Here is a 25644-nt window from a genome sequence, read left to right as displayed (position 1 = left end):
ATGTGAGACTGGGACCAAACTACTGAAGAAGTAGTTGTCTTCTGATCAAGCTTGAAGCCTAGCTGGAAGATGTTCTTTGGCCATATGTAAACATAAATTACAAAGTTGAGGTAGGATTGCTGGGTGAAATGCAGTGGCCTGGGATTATGTAGGAGGTTGGAGAAGGTGATGTAATCGCTCTTTTGGGAGAGTAAATCAGTAGGAAAAAAAATCTCTTGATGTTTCTGCCGCCGTCTTTTAGCCAAAACAAGAGAAATTTAGGTGTTAGGTTAGATCATTGTATTCGTGCCACCTTAGTTTCTTAAGCTTGGTACAACATTTTGTCAAAAGTCTTGCGAAAAAACTACTTACTGGCCAGTGCTCCACCCTGTATGTTTGTGCATGCACAGCATGTCTCAATGACTGTGCTTTCTGAAAGACACTGGAGTTGTGTCATGGGGACCCTCGCTCACTTTCTGGCAATATTGAGTCTTGGGTAAAGATGTACCTTAATGCATGTTATTGTTTATGACTAGTACAAAGCAGTGTAGATGAATATTTCAGTTAATTGTTTGTCATGCTTTTCTCACCTGTGTTTCTGTTTTAACTTGTAGATTTTGGATCTTTGTTTGACTTGGAAAATGATCTTCCTGATGAGCTGATCCCCAATGGCGAGTTGGGCCTTTTAAACAGCAGTGGGAACCTTGTTCCAGATGCAGCTTCCAAACACAAACAACTTTCTGAACTTCTAAGGGGAGGCAGCAGCTCTTCCTTAAACCCAGGAATTGGAAATGTGAACTCAAATAGCCCTGTCCAGCAGGGAGTCGGTAGTCAAGTTCAAGGGCAGCCGAACAGTGCTAATATTGGTAATCTGGGTGCTATGGGTAAGAGCCCTTTAAACCAGGGAGACTCTTCTGCTTCAGGCCTGGCAAAGCAAGCAGCCAGCACCTCTGGACCTACCACACCTGCATCACAAACTCTGAACTCTCAAGCACAAAAACAAGTGGGGATGGTGACGAGCAGCCCTGCAACATCACAGACTGGACCTGGGATATGTATGAATACTAATTTCAGTCAGACACACCAGAGCCTTCTCAACAGTAATTCTGGTCACAGTTTAATGAATCAGCCTCAGCAAGGACAAGGGCAGGTAATGAATGGATCTCTTGGGGCAGCTGGAAGAGGAAGGGGAGCAGGAATGCAATATTCTGCCCCTGCCATGCAGGGGAATGCAGGCAGTGTGCTGGCAGAGACTTTAACCCAAGTATCTCCACAGATGGCTGGTCACACCGGACTGAACACAGCACAGACAGGAGCAATGACTAAAGTATGTACATATAATTTAATATATTCTAGTTATTGCACTTGTTTTTTCTCCATACAGGTGTTTAGAAAATGTAGTAGATTCTTTTCTGGAACAGAACTAAAGAATGCACTTTCTTGAGTCTGTAGTTACGCATTTCAGTCACCAGTGATATCAGGAAAGCAAGATAATTGAAACAGTGTTTCTTATGTAATCAGAAATGAAAGCACTTGTTGAAAAACACATCCTTGAAGTTAAAAGTTGGATAGTATCTTAGCAGAGTGAATTTTAGAAAAGAGTAGCATAATCCTGCAGAAAGGAAGCAGAGGATTACTTCTGTGCAGGATCTTAATTTAGCTGCCAGACAGCAGTATCTTCTAAAGCAATGTGAAAACTGTTAGAGAAGTACTTGTAGATTGAAGGGAGAGGTGTAGCAATTGGTCATCTTGTCGAGGACCACTGTCAACAGCTGTGCAGTGAACCTTTTTCAGGTACAGAGGAACTGATCTGAAAACATTAAATTTCACATAGATTGCCAAGGTAATGCAAACGCTGCGAAAGGGAAGGGCAGTGTCTGGGAAAGAAGTCTAATTTGGTGGCCATTGCCGGTCGGGGCAGGGAATCTATACACCTGGAAGTATCTGCAGTCATGGGGCACTGCTCTGGTCCCTGCTTGATATAGTCATTGCGTTTTAGTTCTTCATTTTCCAGGTGTGAGCTTAGAGAAGTGTTACGATTGCTGCTCCTACTGTCTTTCAGTTGGATAGTGGTGTGCCTCATCTCTTGTCTGTGTTGCTTTGGTCCAATTCCTTCCTGAAATTTTGATGGCAAACCCATCCTGTTCTGATATGTAGAAAAAATACAATTTAATTTCTGATATTTTATCTATTCATACATTGCTAGTCATTATCATTGTAGTTTATTAATGTGTAAGTGTTCATTAATGTGTTAGCAATCATGGAAAAAATTGCCTAACTAGAAGAAATCATGTTCTCTGAAGAAATGCTGACATCATTGTAGAGTACTGTATACTTCATTTTAATTTTTGGAAAAAAAAAAACAAAACAAACAAACAAAAAAAACCAAAAACCCATTCTCTCAGCACTGAAGGAGATTCCTTTGCCTTAAGGAAGAGATGCTTGTGGTCTGAGTAAAGGTCATGTGAAAGTGGATATAGCTGTCTTTAGCCTCCAAATCACTACATTTGTTGTGGAGGGGATTGGTCTGCACAGAAAGAAATTCAGCTTCTCTTTCATTTGTTTTTTCTTTGAAATTTGTGGAAAGAGTGACAAATTCTAATTATCTGGCTTATTTCTATAAACTTATGGTTATCTAAGTTGTTAGGAGTAGATTTTTCCTAGCTACTACACAGTTATGTGATGAAACTACTGATTTTATGTGAACTAAGAATGTAGATTGTAGAACTATCTAAGAATGTAGAACTAAGAATTCTAATTCAAGTAGAATTACCCCAAAGCAGAGGGACTTGCCTAAGGTCTTCATCTGATGGAGTGTGTATGAACCTGGTGGGGGAGGTTCTGTGATGTCTTGGTTTCTTTCAAACAACCCCACCCCTGGTAAGGAATAGGCTAGCACTCGGACAAATTCCGTTTTTCAAGGACTTCAGTCTAGCCTGATGCCACGTGCAAATGGGTTTCACCAGCTCAGGAAGGTGACCTGCACTTTCTCAGTTAGCATATGTTCAAGAAGTAAAGTAAAAGTTGATTTGCACAAGAAATATGCTGTAAAAGAAGACTGGAAGTGTTCCTGTTACGCAAATCATTAGGTAGTCCTTGTATGCTGTGCTGTGCTCAGCACTGGTGATATGTTTTGAAAAGATGAGAGCAAAATTAGTTCTTTCAGAAGTCCTTAGACACAGAGTTGTTTGGAGAAACTGAAAAGGTAGGACTATTTAATGACAGACCATAAGTGATAAAATGGTGTTTCTGTGAAGGTGCTAGCGCTTAAGAGAAAACAATTTTAAAAACTTGGCCAACTTGAAAAAAAAAATAGAAAATTTGCTGTTTCCCAGGGCTCCATCTCATGTTGAACAAGATGAAGCTTAAAAGCATTGCATGTTTTTTGTTTTGGTTTTGTTTTTTTTTTAAGTTATTCTTTATGTCTTAATTTTCTCTTAGTAAGAGAGCAAGTGAACTCAATATTTTGTGTTTACATTTTGGAACAAATTACTTGCTCCCTGATTTTTTTCTCCTGACAAGCAGAAGTGTTCTCCATTTTGCCATTCTCTTTAACAGGCATTTGAGGATTGGCATCCTCTTCCAGTCTCTTCCCACCTCCAGTTTATTGTCCCAGTAGGATCATCAGCCATGATTGTGCGTTAGCTTTTTCTCCTATTGATGCTCCAGTTGTGATGAAAGCTTTTAAGACAAGTAAAGAAACATTTCAGTGAGTTTGTTCTTCTGAAACTGAAATTTCTGCTGAAGGAAAATGTGGGTTATTTTTTTTTCACCTCCTGTTCCCTGATGTTTACCACTTAATGTATACAGCTTGAAGGATTTGAAGAGCAGCAATAAAAGTGGTGAGGCAGCTGATCTACCTAATAGTGAATGTGTCTAACTTGACTAAATGGCTTAAAATGTAGCTGCCATCAGGCTTGAAGAAGTGTATCAAGGCTGGAAGCAAATTCTGTAGGTGGTGACTGTAGCGATATATCCTAAGGGAAAGAAAGAGGTGTGAAATACAAATGCAGAAAAATACCTAAAAGAACTTTTTAAACCAAGATTTTCTCATTATGTTTAAAATAAGTGATGTGAATCACTGATTAACCTCATTCACGTATGGCTCAGAAGCCCGTTTTTCTCAATTCAGTGTGTTTTGTATGCAGTGTGTTTATATGCAGTGCGGTTTATATGCAGCACTCATGACCCTTTATGGTTTGGGACCGCTTTTGTTGGGCAAGACCTTGCTTCCTTGATGGTTTGTTCTAATCTTTTTTTAGCAAATGACAAATCAAGGAACGTCCATTGCTTTTTCTATTTTTCTTTCTTGTGGTATGTTTTTATAAGCATTTTTTCTAGTAAGAGAAAAAGAAGAAAAAAACGAAAACAGAATTTGATCCCTTTACCTGCTCTCAGAAATAACTGGGATTCATTTCATCTGGAGCATCATAAGCCAATGTTGTTAATTGCGAGCTGGACTTGCCATTTTAAGGCAGGTCTTGAAAGAATGAAAAGTATGCCGGAAATGATGATGGTAACTCAAGCTCATGATGCATGTGCTCGCATAAGCTGAAGGTGGTGGATAAACCTTGCCCCTAACCAATTTAAAAGGGAATGAAAAATAACTGATTCTCAATGTCAGAGGGCCATTAAGGTGCTGACATCAAGACAAATGTTTTTCCATTGGCAGGGAGACATTAAAGCAAAATACTTCCTCAATCTATAGAGACATGAGCAAAGGATTTCATAGATTTCATATGATCCTCCAGAAGAAACAACCTGTCAATACAAGTTAAACAGTAGCTATTAAAGTCATAGTCGTGTTTTCTTCGGCGTGTATAAGCATGTTCTTGATAACCTAGAATATTTTTGGAAATGGGGAGTAGAGTAGTCCCTGAGAAAGTTTGGTGAATTAAACATACAGTAACCTACTATAGCAAGGATTTGAATTCTTCGTTGGCTGTGACTGTGCAATTTGCATATTCAGATTTATTTAGAGCACCTGCTTTGTGATTTTGACTTGTCTGAGATCATCTGGAAACCTCTGAGGAAACCTCTCTTCTATGCTACTGTATATATCTCTGCTCTGTTTGCTACCAGACTCCTTTCCTGTAACAATTTTGCTTGTAACTGTGACATTATGGCCCTGTTTTCTTGGACAACGCTACAAAGATAGTTTTCATTTGATTGGGTTGAAGTTCTTTAAGAAATCTCCTTAAAAGAGCAGAAGGATTCTTCTTTGAACACTTATCACTTGGGGGGGGTAGAACAACAGGTCATCTTGTTACAGTAATTTCCAGTAGTAGCAGAATTATCCTTTTGTGTTGTACCATATTTTTTGTAAATCCAGAAAATGTGTTCAAACCATGTAGAAAATATTTGTTAAGTTTTTTTTAATCTTGTTGGTTGTCGAACACGTTAAGCAGTAGCAAAGCTAAGTAGATGGTCTGTTGCTTCCACAGAAATGAGCACTTCATTGCAAGCATGCTCTGTGCCTAATATCTCCTGTTGCTGTGAGAGTTCATCTTTTTCCAATGAGGGAGATGAAGCCTTCATATAGTTCATTGTGGCTGGCAAGAGCTTGAAGTTGCGTTTCTGTAGATTAGATGTTACATAGTCTCTTGCTGAGATGCATTCCCCTCGTCCTAATGCTGCTATCAAAGCTTGTGGAAAATCAGAAGAAAATCTTGGGCAGTTCCCATGTATTTTGTATGGTTCTCAAACTCCCTTTTTGCACTCTAAGAGTTTCGGACAGCGAGTTGCCCAATTGGTACTTTTGCTCTTTCCCTTAAGAAGTAGTAGAGTCCCATTGAGGCGAGTAGGACTCGACTGTTTTCTTTTTCATATGTTTCCAGGGTGTAATGCCTCGCTATACAATTCTGTAAAAGGAATCACCTGTTCTTCAGTAACTTCAGAGCCATATCACTCAAATAAGGATATGCTGGTACTCAGCAGCAGAAACTTAGGAAAAAATCCTGGAGTTGTGTAGCTGATGATCTGCAGAAGCCATTGCTCTTAAGCTGCAGTGAAACTACAGCTTTCTGGGAGTTCCTTTCAGAGTGTTTTTCTCTATAGAACTAGTAAACCTACCTCAAGGTTAGTTTTCTTTCTGAAAGGTGCAGTTTAATCAAACATGTTGTTGGGCTCTGTATGCCCCCAAAAAGGATGTAATTGTTTGGTCAGATCTTGGTCTAAATCTGTAAAGAGATCAGGAGAAAATGGTTGTTTATTTTCATACCTAGTTATGAGGATTACAACATTATTGGTTTTTTGTAAAATGCCTTTTCAAGATTGTAGATTTTAAGTAACCTCATTCTACATATTTTGAAAACTCTAAAGGAAAATACTTGTGCTGATATAAGCTAGAACCTGCCTGGCAGGGAGAAACTGATAGAAAAGCTGATCTGGCTGGCAGATGTGGTATTTCAGGAGATGATCTGGTAGTAATGAGTTTAGATATGGACTTCCAAATGCTGTGTACAATTGATGAGTTTTCCTTACCTGTGTATGTATGTGTTTAAGCCCCACTGGAAGTTGGTACCTGTAGTAGGATTGACATAGAAAAACTTAACAGGTTCAAAATAATCACTAACTGTGCAAAACCAGATCTATTATGCTGGATTTGTGTGTATGAGTTCAGAACAGTTTTTTCTTTCAACTGTATTGGCCTAATTTGTTTGAATAGTGCATGTTTTCGACTTTGTTTTAGTCAGAACAGCCACACGGCAGTGCATGTTGCAGTAGGAGAAGTTTCAGATTAAAGAGGAGGAGGAACTCTTACCAGAAGTGAACTTTAGAAAACAGTAAAACCATTTTTTTAATGTGTACCAAGAGAATAACCAGTTGTCTCATTTTTTTATTGTTGAGCTATAAAATAACTGGATTCTGTTATTTGTTATTTCTGGGCTGGTGGATATATAATGCATGTGCCTTTGACAAGCACATTCAGAGTCTTGCTCCCCTGTTGTTCACTGAGTGGTGGTTTGGTGTTGGATATTAATCTTGAGTAAATTTAATAAGATAATGAACTATGCTAAAGAGCAAGTATTCTGATACAAGACTTAAATTGTGTATGTAGTTATGTTACTTGAGTCAGTGTTTTGAAGAATCTGTAGTAAGGAAAATTTGTGATGAGAAAAAATGAAGCAAACTGTTTATTTAAACAGATTACCCAGTTGATATTGCTAAGTACCAGATTTAGATACGCTCGCTGATTGTGAATTAAGTCAGCTGAAGATGTTCTCATTCCTTTGCAGTTCTGTGTATTTTAGTAAACTGCTGGTGCTGTTTGTTTCTCTGGTGACTCTCAATCTGTCTGAATCTGCCTGAATTGTTTTAACATGACTTGCAGTTAATTTGCTTCTCATCCTCTAAGTTGTCCGTACTAGGCTGCCAAGCTGACTGTCTCTTAGCAGACCATGCCTCTGGCAAACACAAGTAGCCAGTCCAAATTGTATTCCACATATTGCTGCTTCCCAGTTTCAGGGGACTCTTAATAATGTTACAGACTTGACCATAGTTGCTTGGTTCTCTGTGGAATAACTATCATCAAAACAGTATTTTTACTGAGAAGAGACATATGTACTTTTATAATAATACAAACAGAAGAAGGATGTAAATATATAAAACACATAACAGCAAAACTCTCTGACTCGTAATAAAATTAAAATATCTGTAACGCGGTTTTGTTTTGAAACATGACCATGCAAAGTGGTACTCCACAGATGAGTTTACTCTGATATACCGAAGAGATTTGGTGACTTAAAAAGCTCACTTACCACAACTATTAGTCCTGGCACCTGAAATTGAGTTGTTTCCTATTTCTCGTACACGAGTTAAATTTCATTTGCAGTTGTGCAATGTCATTGAAGATCTTTGAAGCGATAGTTGTTTGGCTCCTATGCTTATGCTTAAGCAGGTACCTAGGTTCAGTTTGGCTCTAGTGCTGCAAGAAGCAGTCAGCCTTCATGGGGGCAAACCACAACTTGGTTTCCCCTCCTTCTGCTTCCAACTCAGGCAGTTAAAAAGCCTGTCTCTGTTAACTTGCATTGGCTTATCATCCAGCTGACAAAAATGAAATGTTTATGGTATCTTTTCAGAGTAGAATTGTGCCATTATCTTCTACTGTAGTAACACAACACAAACGTCAAGGGTTTTGTCACTAACTCTGAATCAGATTGGTTACTGTCTTGTAATTCTTCAATTTTTGTTGTTGGAATGGAGTTTATTTCCAAGTAGTGTATCTGAAAGAAGGTTTTGGAAGTGAACTTAACAGATCCACCAGTTCTTTTGGAAGCCACAGGTTAAAAGCAAGATTTCCGGTGTTGTTTCGGAAAGTTTATTAAAATGACAAAATAAACTTCCACGTCCTTACTAACAGATGTGACTGAAATTATTTCTTTCTAGTTTTTAGACTGTTTTCACATACCTTCCTGCTGCTGTTCGTAGTTTGGTTTTTTTAATACACAGGTAAAAACTTACTCAGATGTTGAGAGGGAGGAAAACCTGCCAACTTAAATGTTGGTGTGTAGAAGTTATGAAATGCCTGGTTACTTCAGTCAGAAGGAAATGTCTGTGTCGTAGTAGTTTTCCTAATAGAGTCTGATCATGCATATAGATACTATAGCACAGGAGCATTTCTGATGACAAGACCTTTTAGCAGGTCTCAAAACTCCTCCCTACTTAAAAGATAAACTTAATATTTGTACTTGACAATGAGCTGTGATTATATTGGGAATCCTGTAATTGGAAGTACACACAGAAATGTGTCAGAACACCTGGTATTAATGGTCTGAAAACTAAGTGCTGGTGGTCTGTTTTCTTAGAAAAAAGGTGACGCAGGAAACTTGGAAAATTACATATAGAGTGATACACTCTGTCAACCTACCTAAGAAATGGATTGGGAGTGGAGAAGCTATGAGGGGAGGTGGTTCTCTGTCTGTGGCTTCCACAAGAGAAAGTACAGATGGGACAGGTTCTACTGTCACACAAAAAATAACATTATGTTTGAAAGTTGCACTTTGGAATTTTGAAATCCCCTCACTTAGCTAGGGGGTTGAAATTTCAATACAAGAGGCTACGCAGGGCATGCCCAAGTCTACTTTATAGCAGGTGGGCTATTTTTCACCTTTTTTTAAAGATTAACTTTTAAACTAGAAAAGCTGTTTCAATACACACTTTTCGCCCACACCTCAAAAAAAAAAAAGCCAACTTAGTGACACAATTGCTAGTTTACTTTGTGGGGCTGAGTGTAAGTAATGGCAAAATATAATAGCTTTGTCCTTTCTTCTTGTGAATGTTCAGAGGAAGTGCCTGTTGTTTTTTGTTTGGAAGCCTGTGTCCATTTGTGTGGCATCAGTAGACAGTTTGCTGCAGCTTTGTCCATTGGCCATGAATGGCACATGCTTATTTCTCCTCCCCACCCTCCTCTTTCTTGCCACCGCAGTAAAGAATTTACTCCAGAAATTGCTGTGACTGGGGAGGGAGGTGGCATACTAAGCTTATTGTTTGTGTTTTAACTGTTTGTATGTAATCCAAGCAATGGCTTTAATTTTAAGGCCAGAAATACTTTGTAGAATTGAGATTTAGATGAATGAGGACTTCAGATGATTTTTGAACTCCTGATGCTACAAGAACTACTTCTAACATTTCCAGATGCTACTTCGTACTTACATGTTCTGAAGATACTCAAGCCCCAAGTGGTAGTCATATCCTTTGGTATGCGTACGGACGAATCTGCTTTAGGTTTGGCAGATAAGAAGCATACTGTGCCATAAAAGAGATTCGGTAGCGCCTTTGTTTTAGAATGAATCATAATGAAAATACAGCACGTTAAATATAGGAACATCCTTGCCAAAAGGACCCGTCTATGAAATAGACTTTTAGATGAGAGTAGTGAATAGGTTATTTAGCAGTCTCTGAGAGATGCTGCTGTTTTGGGGCGGAAAGGTTTTGTGTTTTCAGAGTGACTGCAGCATAATGCTGTCCTATCTGTATGGTATTCTTTTTTTTTTAAGGGGATTTTTAAAAACAAGCACAAAACAAGAACCCTTTGAAACTTTTGCCAAATTGACTGAATTAAATAACTACCTTTATGATGGCAGGATCTTTGTACCCTGGAAATGGAGAAGTGTTGGAACACCATGGGTCAAAAATAGGATTTCACTCTTGGAATGAGCTGTGTTTGCTTCCGTGGTCTGATACTGGGCATCTTGGGTTGAAATAAGTTTCTGGATAGCACTGTGTGCAGGCTGCTTTCGGTGAGAAGCGTGTGTGTACAGCCTCGTTTGTTCCCACTGTTCAATTTTAAGCATGTGTCTTTAGACACACAAATCATATCTTACCTTGTGTAAAAACCTATTGAGAAGTCTCTTGATAGCTTCACGTGGATTGTTAAGTCTTCAAGGAGAGCATGTTTCTACAGAAAGACTGGAGATTTCAAGGTAGTTCTTCAAGTCAGTGTGGTGTTTCAAAATAAACATATTTGGCTCTTGAAGTTATTTAAAAATTATTTCAATGGTATAAATTATAGTTATGTTTCTCCTTAGTTACTTTTAATGGCAGGATATTATATTTTTGCTAAGTGGTTGTTTTGAGTAAGCTGTATTGATTTTTTTTTTTTTCTTTTAATGTATTTAGTGTAACCTGTAGTGTAAACTTGTTTCTTGTCTGTTTGACACCCACCCCCACCCCGGTCTGGATTGAAATAGAATAATTACTACTTTCAGAAAGACAATCTCTCCCTTCAGTATGTCCACTTTTCCTTTAGGATTATATGTCTGTCAAGGAGAGTACATACTGTAAAGAAAGGAAACAATACGTCTTTTCAATATATTTTTGCGACACCTTTTCTGTTGCTGTTACTGTGTAGAGCTACTATTGCCTTTTCCCCCACCTCTGTAGAATATCGTATCACTCAGACTGCCTGATAATGTATTTTTGGCCAGCTTCTGGGAGATAAATGGGAAAGAACCTCGTAAATAGTGCTACTGTGTTTCTTACCAAAGTAGTTTATTCCTTACAATACTAAATTTTTGGAGCATGGCATGCTCTCCTTTTACTTGGCTGTCTCCAGCCAGCTATAGGAACTTCAGAACTGCTGAGGTGCTGGCAGACACATCTGTAAATTCTTTTGTGGCCTGTTGGGTACATTTCAAAGGCTAATATCTATGATACAGCAAATAAAGGAAGAAGCACGGACTTTGTGTTGAGGTTTGGTGTTGGTTTGGAAACCTGCATTTAGCTTGATGATGATGAAATACAGGAATTGGGAGAGGACAGGGACATTTGAGTTGAGATCTTGTGTTATAAAATTCTGTTTTGATGTCACTATAAATGTGTTTTAGTACACGCTGATGCTGCTTCTGGAAGTAACTCAAAGATTTTTTGCCTGTGAATATACAGTATCTGTAGAGGTGTATCTTAATTGAATTTCAGTCTTTCAAAAATCCTCTTTTTACGTGTTGTTGAATTACTGTTTGGGTCAAAACTAGATTTTCTTGGTGAAACAAACCTTTGCAATATCTTTAGTTAATTTTGCGGTTCTAGTTAACTTTATTCTTCCGTAGTAAGAATAGTTCTTGTTTATCTGAAGAAAGCCACTTTTTCTGCTTGGCACTCATAAAAGCTCTTGAAGCAATTGGAATACAATGATCAATTGTGGCTAATTATCCATTAGAGCTTTGAAGTTCTTATTTGCAGAGGTTACGCTCATTACAAAGTAAGCCTTCTGAGCTTTATTTTTGATTTGTAAGTACAACAGTGATGCTCAGTGCAGAAATTACTTTTGATTCTTCCTGTAGTATATTCTGTTGTATTAGCACTCAGGCTTGTGCAGAATTTTGGGAGACATTTTCTTTCCTTAGGCATATATACAGTGCAAGCATATGATTTTTTTTTTTCCTGCAAAAGGTTAATTTCTAGTCAAATGCATTAAAAGGGTTTGTTCTCTGTGTATCCAGTCATTTGTAGAGCGTTTTCCCACAAAATTCTGTCTTTTGTATTTCAGTAATTACGCAGAAACATTTGTACATTTTTTTTTTAAGTGGTCTTGTTGCCTTGGAATACTTAAATTTGTCTTTGACCTTTGAAATGCTTGGAAGAGAATTTCAAATCTTATTACAAGTGGTAATAAAATACCTGGCTTCCTCTTAATGGGATTTTTAAAATTTTATTTCTAGCTTTACCAAATATTTCATCCTGTAATAAAGGATGAAGTAAATTACAATTATTCCTGGGCATTTTAGTATTTTTCTTTGAGTTAGTTTACTACTGAAAAGCAAGACACTCTAAATGCTTCATGAATCTGTTGCGGTAGGCTTTTGTTATAGCAGTTAGCGTAGAGGTAGGAGAGTGGAGATTTTCAGCACGAGATAGGCTTCCTCTGAACGCTACTAGCCAGATCATGATTTAATTCTCAAAACTGATTCTTGAAATGTTACTTTTTTTAAGGCATTCTTGTTACTCACTGACTTTAAAAGTGAGTATTTTTAAATTAGTATTTTTGTCAAACTGCCAAATCTGCAGATTGGTTTAGGTGAGGAGCTCTCACCTCAGCTGAGATAATAGGGTTGCACGGAAACTGAATTCACTTTTTTTTTTTTTTTGGTAACGCCACTGGCTTTCTGCCATAAAATGATTAATCTTTTCCTTGCTTCTCCATCTGTCCCTCTGGCATATACATTCCAAGCACCATGGTGACTTTCTTTTGGAACACGTTACTATAGGATGAAATAGTAATTAGTAGAGACTTACTTTTTTTTTGTCAGTAAACAGATACAAGATGATGCCAACATAGTAAAGAAAGCCTGTCTTTCCCACTTTACAGATGAACATAAATTCCTAATGGACCTATCTTTTACACTTCTCAGAGAGCCTTAATCAGTTAGGTGGACCTTGCTTCGTGTTAGAGATTTGTGTTTCATGCCAGAGGGAGATAAGGGTCCAAAGTGCAAAGTCCTCGGCATGTGCCTGGCTGGAAAGCTGCTCTTTTGTACTGAGCGTGCAAGCAAAGTGGCTGATCGGAGTCGTGGCAATAGCGCACAGGGACTGAGGAGGGATTGACTCCAGGTGGTTGATGCCAGATCATAGTAGCTCTGGAACTTGTGTGCGTTAAACTCATCTGGGAGCTGGTGGTGAAGTGGTGCAGATGTCAAAGCATAGGTCTCTGTCTCTCCTCGAGTTATCACTCTGGAAAGCAGAAATAAGCCTTTTGAAAGCAATTCTGTCCTCTCTCACTGTTGCTTATAACAGTATTAAAAGCAGCTGAATTGTCTATCACTGAATTTCTGATGTTCCTCCACTACTTAAGCAGATCTACTCTTGCATTCACAGTACTTTGTATACTTTAGTTGATAACTTCTGAACATCTGAGACACCTGACTGCTTGATTTTCTTGTCTTGAGAGGAAGATAAGAAAGATCAAAAAGAAGAAAGTTAAAATTATTTAAGCCAGGCAAGGTGACACACTACCTGGTAGCAAAAACATTTCAGTGGATGGGAAGAGAGAAGGGGGACAAAATGCTGAGCTTTTTAACCAAGTTTTGTGTTGAAAGCCCAGATTTGAAGTAGGTGTAGTAATTTGATGACAAGGGGTTTGAAGGCTTAGTCCAATAATGGAGTATAAAGTGACTGGTTTTGGTGAGGCCCGTAAAAGAGGAAAGTAAAGGGTGCATGGGATTGCGTGGCTTGGTGGCAGCAAGTACGGAAGAAGTTGTGAATCATCCCTGTCCTGTAGTGACTTACGACAGTGATAGGTTGGCGGCAGGAGCAGTATACCATTTCTGTATACCCAATCATTCTGTTCATGCCGAATCCAAAGGATACTTCTTGGATCTGCGGGTCATAGTGAGAAGTGCAGAATTTCCATTTCATGCCAGCTCACTCTTTAAAAAAAAAAAAAGAGAGAGAGAGGTGTCCCTAACATATTGGTGATGTAATAGGGGATTTTGGATGACGCATGTGAGATGCTGAGTAGCAGTGGTTCTAGAAGGGTTTGATTATTTATGCACAGCTCTGTCAACCTAAGGCTATCGATTATGGTATAACCCTAAAGTTACAGCTCAGGTGTTCAGAAAACTGAATCATAGTTTATAGGTAGCTTTTGAAAGGTAGAACTAGTTATTGTTTCCTCAGCATTAGCATGTTATTTCACACTGGTTGTTTCAGTGATACAACAGGAGGAAGTAGCGGGGGACGTCCTTCCCTGCAAATACAAGGGATTTAGAAGAAAGCAGTAGTGAGTGACAAATATGTCTTACTAGAGCAATTTATCCTGTTGAACGGGCAAGCTCTCATGTATGCAACTCTTCAACACTACTGTTAGTTTGTGAAGATCTGGCCTTTTATCAAAACAGATCATATCTAGGATGCCTCTGTTCTTTCTCTTCTTTCCTTAATTATGACATGCATGTTCTGTTCTCTGAAATAATTTAAATTATTAATCTGGGGTTTACAGTTAAATTGATTTTAGCTTTTGTACCACAGACTAAGTCCAGAATAACATAAGGATAGTGGTGGCTCGCTAAAAGGCTGTCTTTGTGTCTTCCTCCTATAACTATTTTGTTAGATTCAGAGGTATGGGAACAGTTTGGTGGGAAAAAAGGCTCTGACCTTCCTATTTTTCTATTGCCAAAACAGATCTGAGAGTAGCATAACCAGTAGATTGGCTGTGTATCCTCACACTGCCACTATGGAGGCTGTAGTTCTTCACAGCACCCCTCCCCAAGGGTCTTCTAAACCATTTCCTACCGTGTTTTCAGCTCCCTCCCATGTCCTCAGATAATCTTTCTGAGGTGCTGACAGGACAAAACTGGCAATAACGGTGGCTCATTCAGAGCTCTGGACACACCGTCTGCTGCTAGATGCAGTGGGTAATGGCAGAGGTCTTTGTGCCTTTTCTTCATGGAGATGTTAATCTGAGTGTTGTAATCCACCTGTCCATCTCTCTACTCAGCAATCTTAGGAACTTAATTATCTGTGAGACCTTTAAAAGAAATGGGTTAAATTGACCAGCGATTTCCAAAGTGATTCGAGAAAAATTGATTTGCGGAATGGGGAGGAGATGGGACACTGATTGTCACAGCACTATTGCTTAAGCCCAGTTTCCTTAGGATACCTAGCTAACAACATAACTGGTTTTGTGATCCTGCAATCAGTGTCAGTCTGAAGAGGCAACTTAATTGCTGCTGGATTGAGTGAATGAATGAAATCTGTCTTGCAGTCCACCCTGTCTCTGATCCCATGTTGTTAGAAGAGCAATCATCTGAAGTTGCACTTAGCCATGCTCAGTCTAACGTGGTTCTGTGGTGCAGAGGAGGATATAATAGTTTGACGCGGTTTTTGGCTTCTGTTCTGCACCTCTGCTTTCCTGGACTTTGATACATGTCTCTGGGTTTGGTTAATGGACTTGGCAGCTTGGTCAAGGTCTTAGATAATTTTTGCTCCCTGAGGTAACTTTTTCTTCTCACCTTTCTGTGTTGTGTCTAGACAAGCAGAAGGGAACTTCTGATTCCCTTTCTATTGTTGTGTTCTATTTTATAAAGAATTAAGCATACAAAAATGACAGTGATACAAAGTCAGACATGATACCTCTGATTATAGACCTTAATGGCTTTTGTGAATTAATTCCTGTTGATGAGTAGAAGCACACCCTATTTAGATAAAAGATTAATATAATCTTAGGAATTTCAGTGGTATTTGGTCACTTACATTTTTTTTCTAATTTTTGCTTTGAAGCTATAGAGCTTCAGCTCTTACCTGTTGATATGTCTTTCCTAAGCAGAAAATATTTGTATTATCACCTTTCTGTTCCCAAAATCGGTATTTTAGGATCACTTCAGTCCTTGCCTTAAGATAAGCAAATTAATAAGCTTAAATAGTAAGCTAAATAAATTAGGCTATTAGATTGCAATTAGACTGTCTGTTGTAGCCATGCCTTTTAGTCCTTTGAATAGCTCTTGAGGCCTCTCTGAATCCTGTCATTTTTACATACTGTTCTTGAAGAATGAATACAGCATGATCGTCATCGTTACAATAGCATTCACATCAAGCCAAACGCGTAACGATGTTGCTTTACACTTAACCCAGTCTTCTTTTCATACCTCCTGTTGTCATATTGAGAGCTCAGATTTGTTGTTCAAGCACTTTGCAGATTCACAGCTTTCAAAGTCCAGCCAAGCTTGTCTAGCTTGCTTCCTTTCTTTCTAGGACTGTTTTCTAGTTAAAAATCTAGTATGTACTGAATTGAATATTAATGATAACTCTTCTTAGTTTACAGGATTGGATCATAATCAGATTACTTCAGATGGGCTTATTTTCCACAGAACCCATGCTGCTTTGAGTTCTTTGATTCTCATATCAACCTTTCAGTATTTTTTGTGCTGTCAGGCTAGTCCACATCTGGTGGTGTTTTGTTTTGTTTTTAAATACTTGGCCAGAATAACCTTCTTCCATTTTGGTACAGAAGAGTCAGTGCTTCAAAACTTAATGAAAATCAACATTTAACTTAGAGATAAGGGTTGCTTTTTTTTTTCCTGGACTAATCTGTCTGGACCAACTAATTTAAAAGAAATTTATAGCATTAACTTTATGTAGGCAGCGGTGGTGCAAGACACAAAACCAGAAGTGTTGTCAGAGGTAAGTGCTGCTCCTTGGCATGTGCCTGCAAATGAGGATGCTTTCTCTCTTGCAGGAAAACTGATAGTGAACTCAGTCTGTCCTGCCAGACCTTTTATTAAGTTTGGAAACCCTGGAGTGAAAGGTGGGTTGGGGCAACAGAGGAGAGCAGAGTTTCCCAAAGGAAAACGGGTAGCAAGGAGCAGAACTGTATACGGTTCTGTGGTTTATGACAGCATATTGGAGGGAAAGCTAAAAAAGAGATTGTGAATAGGAAATTATGTGCTTGTAACAGTGAATGGTTTCTGCAGTGTGTTGTATTGGTTGCATGTCCTGGGAGCCTCAGAGGAATATGTGGTAATGAAGTAATTCTGACTGCTTGAATGAGAGAACTGGCTGTCATGGTAGAGGTGAAGGGACAGTTAATAAAAACTTAGAGTAGGAGGAAAGGACAGGATTTATTTATGGCCTAGACACTTCATGTACAAAGAGAGAGTAGCTCCTTGATGCTGGGCTAGGGGAAGAAGCACTGTGATATATCAGCAGTGATAAAGAAGGGAGGAAAAGAGTAAGCGTTAAAAATGGAAGAAATGGCATAGTATGAAGATCCAGCCTGGTCGTAAGGTATCTTTCAAATTGGTGAACTTCTCATTTCTGTTGTACCAGCTCTGAGTTGCACCATCAGATGAGGTATATGGATTTGGTCACAGATTTGATCTATAATATCTATGAAACTCCAGGAATTAGAGGAAATTAAATTGCTGTTCTGCTCTGAAAATAACTAAAAAGCAAAACAAAGAGAAGTACCTCCCACACCTGCTGCTCAAAACATTGCAGTGCGAGATGTCTTGTGTAGTCCAAGTCAGCTAAACAAAGGTTTTAAGTTTTTCTTTTTTCAGCTTGGAAGTTTGTATATTCTTTGGCTTGTGAGAGTGAAGTGAAATACCCTATTTCCTATCCGCACTCAGTAATAGATTCCAGTATCTTAGAGAGTTGCCATAGTGATAAAAAGGGAACAGAATCTGCTTGTCTTTCTGGGATAGCAGAATTATTAAATTAAATGCATCTTTTCCATTAAAGGAGAATAGCATTATCATATTTCTGAGAAGAACTGTTTTAGGGTAGAAATAATGTGTTTAAGCTGGTGTCCTGCATGTTACTTCTTCAGGCATTTCTAGCCTTGACTTGCGGTTCTGTGCAGGGGTGTTTTATAGCACCCCTGCATCTCCCCCATTGCAATTGATGGAACAGCGGCGTAGAAAACACCTTGCTTGTGAAAGTCTGCTTTACTCCATCAGAAGTCATTGCAGCGGTGACCACAAAGAACCGGGCAAGAAGCAAGAGTTGCACAAAATTGTAACGCAAACACGAGCATAAAACATGAGTTGCCAGAGCATGAGGTGGGATGAAAGGAGCCACCCTGGGATGGAGTGCAGAGAATGTGGCCTGCAGAAAATGATGGTTGCATCGGGTAGAGAAGAAAGGAGATGAACTGACAGTTGAGTGAACTGATAGAGAAGGCAACAGGGGAGGGAACATCCTTAAGCTTAGAACAAAATGGGAGTGAACTGCAGCATAACCCAGGTTTTCAGAGAGACGCTATATGCTTTTGTTGTAATGGAAATGCACCAGTTACCATGCTGATATGTAGGAGCTTGAGTAGCCCTGTGATACACATCCATGCCCATTCGTTGCAGGTAGAAAAAGAAACAACTGACGCTGGATTGCTTTTTTCTTTTGTTGCTTTTAAGAAGGTAAATTTAACAAACTTTAAGCAAAATACAAGTCTTTGGCTCAGAGTTCCACATGAAAACAACCATTCTTACCAGGCTGCTAACTCCCATGTTCTTGCTGGTTTATCTTCTTTGATGACTTGTAATTACCTAGTAATCTTCCCCTGAACTGCCTAATTTGGGATCAGAGTTCTGTTTCAGAAGTATAAAAACAAAGGTCTTCTGAGTATCTGCCTTCCCCACCTGCCCCCTCATTTCACATAGGAAAAAACCTGGGGGCAGAGGCAGGAGCTGCAGTGTTTGAGCCTTCTGACTCGTTTGCTTCAGAGCTGCAGGTTTCAGTTTGCAGAATGAATAAGCAGTGTAAAATCTTTACTACGTATAGGCTCAATCATCTGATCATATTTGCCAGTTGTTTTTTGAGATTTCAATTAGCAGTAGTTTAGATAAAGTTTTACAGAAGGTCACCTGATCTCAATGTTCAGATAATTAACCAGGAAATGCCAGTTAATGCCTTATGCACTCAGATGTCTTTCAGTGTTTGAGATGCAGGGGATCTGCCTGATTCTTCCTTTTCTTCCACCTCCTATTTGTTGCCTTCTCACCAGTGAGGAGCTGACAGTGGTTTGCTTTGCTGGAGTCCCTACCTGACTGCGTTTGCTGGAGGTGGTTGCTGCTGGAATAAATGCTGAGCTGCTCCTCAGGTTACCAATAACAGCTCTGAAACGCTGTTGATCTTAATGCTGTTTGGCAGCAGGTTGTTCTGCCACTAAAACTCCTTGTCGATCCCAGCCTTGGTTGAAAACTGTTATAAATAGATAAGAGTTCATTAGAGCAGTTCTTGCATTGTGTTGTGATTTCCAGAGGTTAGAAGTGCACAGTCCTGTTAATAAGATTAACTCCTCTGAGGCAAAACTGAATTTAAACCTGAAACTACGAACATCTATGAGCTTTAATAAACTCGTCTTGTGTATGGTACCTCCTGATTTTTGTCCCCATATTTACTTCAGGGATTGCCATGTAAGAAAGATAGGTCTTTCCACCTTTTCAGGTTTTTTTAAAGATGGACTTCAAACAAAAAAAGTCTTTGGCAGTTTGTTTCAGTGGCAGTAATTTACAAAAATGAAGTGTAGGTTAAAGGGCGTGTCTAATGTTTTACAATGTTATCAAACTATCTGCTTTTTTTAAGTTGTAGACTGGTGTAAGTCTTTAGCCTTAGGTTCCTTCACTTGCTGGAGCACAGCTTCAGACATTGAAATACCATGTGGCAGAGAGCAGGTTTAAAAAAACACACGGTTTCAAGTGGAAGCTACTCCGCTTCCAGCTTGATTTCAAAGAACAGCAAGGCATTTCTTAAAACTTCAGTCAAGTATCTATCACTTAGGTTTTTTTAGGTGGTCATTATCCCCATCATATTAAGCACTCAATTTGGAAGACTTGAAAGGTTGTTTTGTTGTTGTACTGAGTTGTGATATGTTTAATAACAAGATCTATTGAAAAGGAAATATTAAAATATTATAAACCAACCATGTGGTACCTGTTAGGATTGCAGTTCCATGGTGCTTTGGGGATGTTCTAATGGTTTAGAGTTTTAACAAACTTAAAATGAAATTTTCTGTTCTTTGTCTTTTGAGACCAAAATATTTGTAATATTTTTCCTAAAAATCTACTTTTAAACATTTTTCCTTTTAATAAAAAAAGTTAATCTTTCCTGATAATGAAATGAGATGAAGAACACCTCTCTTTCTTTTGGAGCAAGAGCTTAAATTTGGTGTAAAATTCGCTTAGCATTCTCACTGCCTAAAGAAAATCTCTCTTCTGCTTTTTGAAAATTCAGCTGTGTTTAAGATTCTGCCGGAGGCTTACAACATTACACTGCGCAAGCTCAGCACATCCGTGTTAGGCAACTTCGTTGTCTGCACTGAGTCCTTTCCATCTCCTCCCCGGTGCCTGGGTGCGCTCCAGCCTTAAGCCACAAGGCCTAAGAAGGACTTTGCTGGTGCCGTCTCCTGCCGTTTCCGTGGCCCAAGCAGGGCCATGGAGGCAGTGGAAATAGGTTCACTTGTATGCAGCATTTCTCTCTCCCAATTCGGGCTCACCACTGTGCTTTCACAGTGGTGGTGGTGGCTCTACGGCTCGTCAGAAGTTGTAGCGTAGTGGTGGTTGCCAGAGTAGTCAATATATTATTTGGTTAAAAAAAAAAACAAAAACAAACAAAAAAAAAAAAAAAAAAAACACAAAAAAAAAAACGCCACCAAACCTGCAAGCAAGTTCAAAGAAGACTAGAAGGGCCAAGTCCTTCTGCAGACAAATGAAGTTTGTAGTTGGGGATGTAGATACAATGGGAAACCAAACAACAGCCAAACAGCTAATGTTCCATTTTCTGGCCTCTGAAGGGTTTAAATAGCCAGTCATAAGCTACTTTCTCAGAATGTCGCTTTTAGTTTCAGAAATTTTCTTCACTGTTAATCTGATACACCATCATAGTATTAATGAATAGCTGCAGATATGAGATGATCCTTTCTCACACCTTGTCTGAAATAGTAGGTTGAGTGGGTAAGTTTATTAAATAGTTTGCTATTAATTCTTCAGAGAAAAGTTGCCAAAATCCATGTTGTAATAAATAATTAAAAAAAAACGAATTTCATTGAACATACAGTCCTACAAAACAAACACAGAAATACAGAAAATAAAATTCTTGATATTTGTGCGATGTGATAGTAGCCAGCACTTTTCTTTAAAAGCAGTCTTTATTACTATTATTTTATTACTTTCGATGCTGTTAAGCAATTGGGGGTTTTTGGTCTTATATGCTATTTGAATTATTCAGCTTTACTCTGGAACACAGCACATACATGATAACCTGTTACATTGCCAAGTAACAGCTTTTTTTTTTTTTTTATGTGGGTCAGATTCTTCTATAAAGATATAACATTTTTGTACAGTGGAAAAAGGCCTGAATTTGGTAACAGTCACTGCAGGGTGCAGGTTAAGGGAGTAGCATAAAGGTACTTCGATTGCGGCTGGGCCAGCTGTCTGAAACCCAAGTGTACAAAGTACACTGACAAAGAGGACAAGGCACAGTCAAATTGTGTTTATTGGACTCTGCCCCAACATAATTTACTGCTCTTAACCAATGCTTCATCAACTGGTCGTTCAGTCCGATTCCTGTAAGCATGAAAAAGCAACCACTGAGCAATTCCTTATTATAAGGCTGTTACACTGATAAGCTGACGTGCGTGGTCCCTCTTTCAGCCACGAGAATAGTCCTTCTGAATCCCTGCTGGTAAGGGAAGTGAAAAGACTGGGACCATGGAAAACCAGTGTGTTGTGTAAGGAAGGGCTGGAGATGTCAAAGGAAGGGGAAAATAGGATTTAGTATTTCAAATAAAGACTCGCTCAATGGTTCGATTTATATTTGAGACATTCTGACAGGTGATAAAGTCATCTAGAAATCCTCCCAGTGTGGGGCGGGAGCACAAACATCTGTCAACTTTTATTTCCTCTTTACTTGGAGGGGGAAAGGAGGGTCCTAGTCTTAGTTGTCCTCTTTGAAAGACGTAAATTCCTGTTAAAATGTCTTTTCAGGACCTTTTGTCCAGTGTACTGTTAACTGGCTCAAGTAATAGAGATTTCACCACTTCTCTTGGGAGCCTGTTCTTCAGGCGAAATGGCTCTTTGGATGGACAGTGTTCTCTTTACTCGTTCAGGGAGAGTTGTATTTCTGCTTGCTATTCTTAAGGAGTTTTGGGGGTGTAATTTGTCAAGGATGTCAGCCTTAGATAGATGTCCTTTTGTTCAGACATTTTTCCTCAAGTACCAAAACATAGGTAGATCAGCATTTGCTAGATGCCTCTATATATTCCCCTCCCTTCTCATCTAGTCTATGTACAAAGTCATGCTGTGTGCACAGAATGCACAAAGTATTACAGGATTTGAGGTTTGTTTGGTTTTCAAAAGTTTTTGCAGTGTTGAATGTCAATGCAGATTGGGAAGGATAATCTTGTTTTCTCCTTTGCATTTGCACAATGATTTTTAAGTTGAATTGCAAGACTTCAGACACGCATGGCTGTGTAAATTTGTAAACTGTTTTTTAAAAATTTAATTTAAATTTGATTAAAGTTGTGAAATTGAGAATTTAATATTGAGCAACTTAAACCGGAATTTGGTCTCTGTGAATGCAAAGATGGATATTTGATGTATGTTTTCTTTTTTTAATGTCCCTTCAGAATCAAGGAAATTTTAATAATTTCATTCATTCTTTTCCAGATGGGAATGACAGGTAACACTAGTCCCTTTGGGCAGCCTTTCAGTCAAACTGGAGGGCAGCAGATGGGAGCTACAGGAGTGAATCCTCAGTTACCAAACAAGCCAGGCATGGCGAATAGTTTGTCTCCCTTTCCTGCCGACATCAAGAGTACTCCCGTCACCAGTGTGCCAAATATGGTGAGTTGTACCTGCCTGTTTCCCTTATTCATTCTGTCTTGATAGCGCATTCTAAATTCTTGGGTGATACGGCTTCTGCAACATTACTGGACTGCTTCTCCATGGTCATTTAAACATTGGAGTTGCCCCATGGCTCCTCACTACTGCTCTGCAGTGTGTGTAGAAAGTTTGCTTATGTTTTTGTGCAGTAATTTAACTTTCTAAGCAATCACAGTGTTTTGTTATAAGAATTCCATTACATCCTTTCATTTTGTCTGGTACATTTAGTTCCAAACCAGATGAAAATGTCTTCTCTGTAAGTGCTGTTTGTAGGTTTAAATTCCTAAATCAATTAGAATGTGTTGGATACATCATCAGCTTCTTGAAACTAAATAGTACCTTTCATATCCTTTGAATCTAATATAGTAAACACACCACATGCTTCTCAGTTTATATTGTGCATGACTTGCAGCTCACGAGCTTACGAGAATAGTTCTTATCAGGATACCTTGCCCAAGTTTGTAGTAGTCTGTTTACTAGAGTTTTCTTTATAAAGTGAAATTAAATATTCCCATTTGTCTCAGTATGTCAGCCTATTAATCAAACTGCTTGTGTTGTTTCTATGGAAACTCCAGCTTGTTGCATTTTATATTCTTATACATGATAGCAGTTACTATAGAAACTTGTAAAACCTTCCATAAGATGCAAATTGCTTATTTTTTAATTTAAGTAGAAAACCAGCTATTTTTTGGCACAAGCATGCTCGTCCTTCCATCAGTGAGTTTGCTACCTGCCTATCACTAGTAAGGCTATATACGAGAGGGAACAGGATGTAATAAACTTCCTCCTTTCACCTGATTTTAGAGGACCGCTTCCTAATTTTCCTTTAGTTACACTGTGAAATCTTTGTTTAATATCATCTGTCATTTACTGCTTATGATTATGGAAAGGAGCTGGTGACTAGGATTAAGACCATGTTCAGAATACCACTTGCACTCATGCAGAATATTTGTAAAAGACAATTTGCTGCATATTCTAATTTTGTTTTTAAAAGACTTTTTAAGTTTGGATCAGGTGTAAAGCAAATGAATTATTGCCCTGATTCTGCAGAGAACCTGCAGATGTGCCCAAAGTGCTGTATTCCTCTCGGGGACTGGATGATTCTGAAGCCTGATTTTGTGCTCATTTAAAAGTCAGGGAAGCCTAAATCTTAATGTACTCGCTTACTAGCATAGGATGTAATGGCAGATATTCAGGTGGAATAAAAAATGGCATTTACCATCAAAGTGTCAAATGCCATCAAAAAGTGTCATTTGCCATCAAGGCTTGTCTAGTGGTGGAGGAGGAAGTAAAAGAAAAAACTTTCTGTTTCCTTTCTCCCATCTTGTCCAAGAGACAGAGGAAAGTAAGGGAAACTTGCTTTTGCAATACTATCAATTGCAGTTTCTTTAAAATGTCAAAAATATCAGTTGTCTTCTAAGAAGACAATCAAAACCCTCTCTCTTTGTTTCTCGGGTGTCAAAAGCTTTGTACGTCCGATATATCTTTTTCTCCCTCATGCCAATACGGAGAGAATAGCCATTTCAGCCAATAGAGATCTGTACTGTCAAGCCAAAAGGTCTCAGACCCTGCTTATGCATCATGTGGTGGCTAAGAGTTTGATTGTGGTCCTGATGGGGGTCAAACTTTCATCTTTAAAAACTGAAGTTTCCATCTAAACATTTTTATTGCAAAGCCAAGAATTTAAAAGGAAATGTCAGACTTGTTAAATTTTAACCTTTACTTGGCAGCAGTGGGTAAGGCAGCATAATTATTTGGTAATAGTACATACATGGCCATATGCTATTCCTTCCACAGGGACTTTGCTTTATTCAGCGTACAGTATGAACGGTGCCCTCTGAAAGAGTATATAGTCAACATTTTGTTCTATTTTTGCTGCTCAGTGTGTAGCTGTGGGCCTTGTTGACTATATGTAGTAATATATTTCACTCAGCCAGTCTTTTCCAAACGGTCTTTTGTGTGGCAGTCATCACTGGAGCAGGCATATACTTTGGATTAGTTAATTTTCACGGTGCCTCTCTGAGATAAAGATGTGTTGCCACAGTTTTAAACATGAGGCTGAGAGGCACAAAGAGAGGAAGACTGGAAGAATCTGCTGACTCTGAACTTGAGGTTTGTAGGCTCTGGCTTGCTAAAGGCTTCCTCATTTCATACGTTAAGACGTTATCTAAGGGCAAAATAACATTTGCATTGGTTAGATGTGTGCTGCTATAACTCATGGAAGTGTCTCACATTGGGCAACTAAAATAGGACCCAAATGGCACTTGTGAAAAGTTGCTTGTGACAGAGGCAGCTCCCCAGAGCAGAGTTGCAGTGTTTGAACTATTACGCCATGCTTTCTTGCTGCAATCCCTTCGCCGTTTGCTATGTCCCATGATGCCTTAGGACCCTAGAGACGGTGGTTTGATTTAATGTATTTGGCCTTGTGTGTGGTCTGCTGGAGACACGGTCTATCCTGTTTCCTGAAGGAGGCAGGAGTGAAGTGCAAAAGGGTATAGTGTTGTGTTACTATCTGTCAAAAATGAACCTGTGGAGGATCAGTTCAGACTCCATCTACTACAGCAAGCAAAAGAGCAACTGCATCTTTTTAAAAAGACCTCCAGGGTTTTTTGTAAGATGATTGGAACCACATATCTTGCTAAACCAGCCCTCTATACTATCCTTATCTTAAAGGGCCCCGAAAGTACTATTCCATGTGGGAGACAAACTCATGTGAATGAAAACTTTGGTTATATGTGGCATGTCTGAGGCAGGAGACCAGATTCCAGCATGACGTTAAACACCTTGGTTACCACTAAGAATGTCTAAATAAGAGAAGAGGAAATAGAAAGGTGCAGCTGTTGTCTTAAGA

General features: G+C 38.9%; 1 protein-coding gene across 5 annotated transcripts in view; it reads left to right on the top strand.

Moving 5' to 3' along the window:
• The window catches only part of CREBBP (CREB binding lysine acetyltransferase), a 97651-nt gene that overhangs the window by 15423 nt on the left and 56584 nt on the right, over positions 1-25644 (top strand). For 4 of the 5 annotated variants that reach the window (XM_075515432.1, XM_075515431.1, XM_075515434.1 and 1 more), the window contains exons 2-3: positions 594-1306; positions 22578-22754. In XM_075515432.1, the coding sequence (XP_075371547.1) occupies positions 594-1306; positions 22578-22754 (890 nt within the window). The remainder of the gene's footprint in view (positions 1-593; positions 1307-22577; positions 22755-25644) is intronic. The other variant, XM_075515433.1, reaches the window with a different exon arrangement.

The sequence above is a fragment of the Mycteria americana genome, chromosome 12, assembly GCF_035582795.1.
Source record: "Mycteria americana isolate JAX WOST 10 ecotype Jacksonville Zoo and Gardens chromosome 12, USCA_MyAme_1.0, whole genome shotgun sequence".
NCBI classification, from domain to species: domain Eukaryota; kingdom Metazoa; phylum Chordata; class Aves; order Ciconiiformes; family Ciconiidae; genus Mycteria; species Mycteria americana.
Note: the sequence above shows the minus strand (reverse complement) of the source record. Positions and strands in the feature narration are given on the sequence as shown.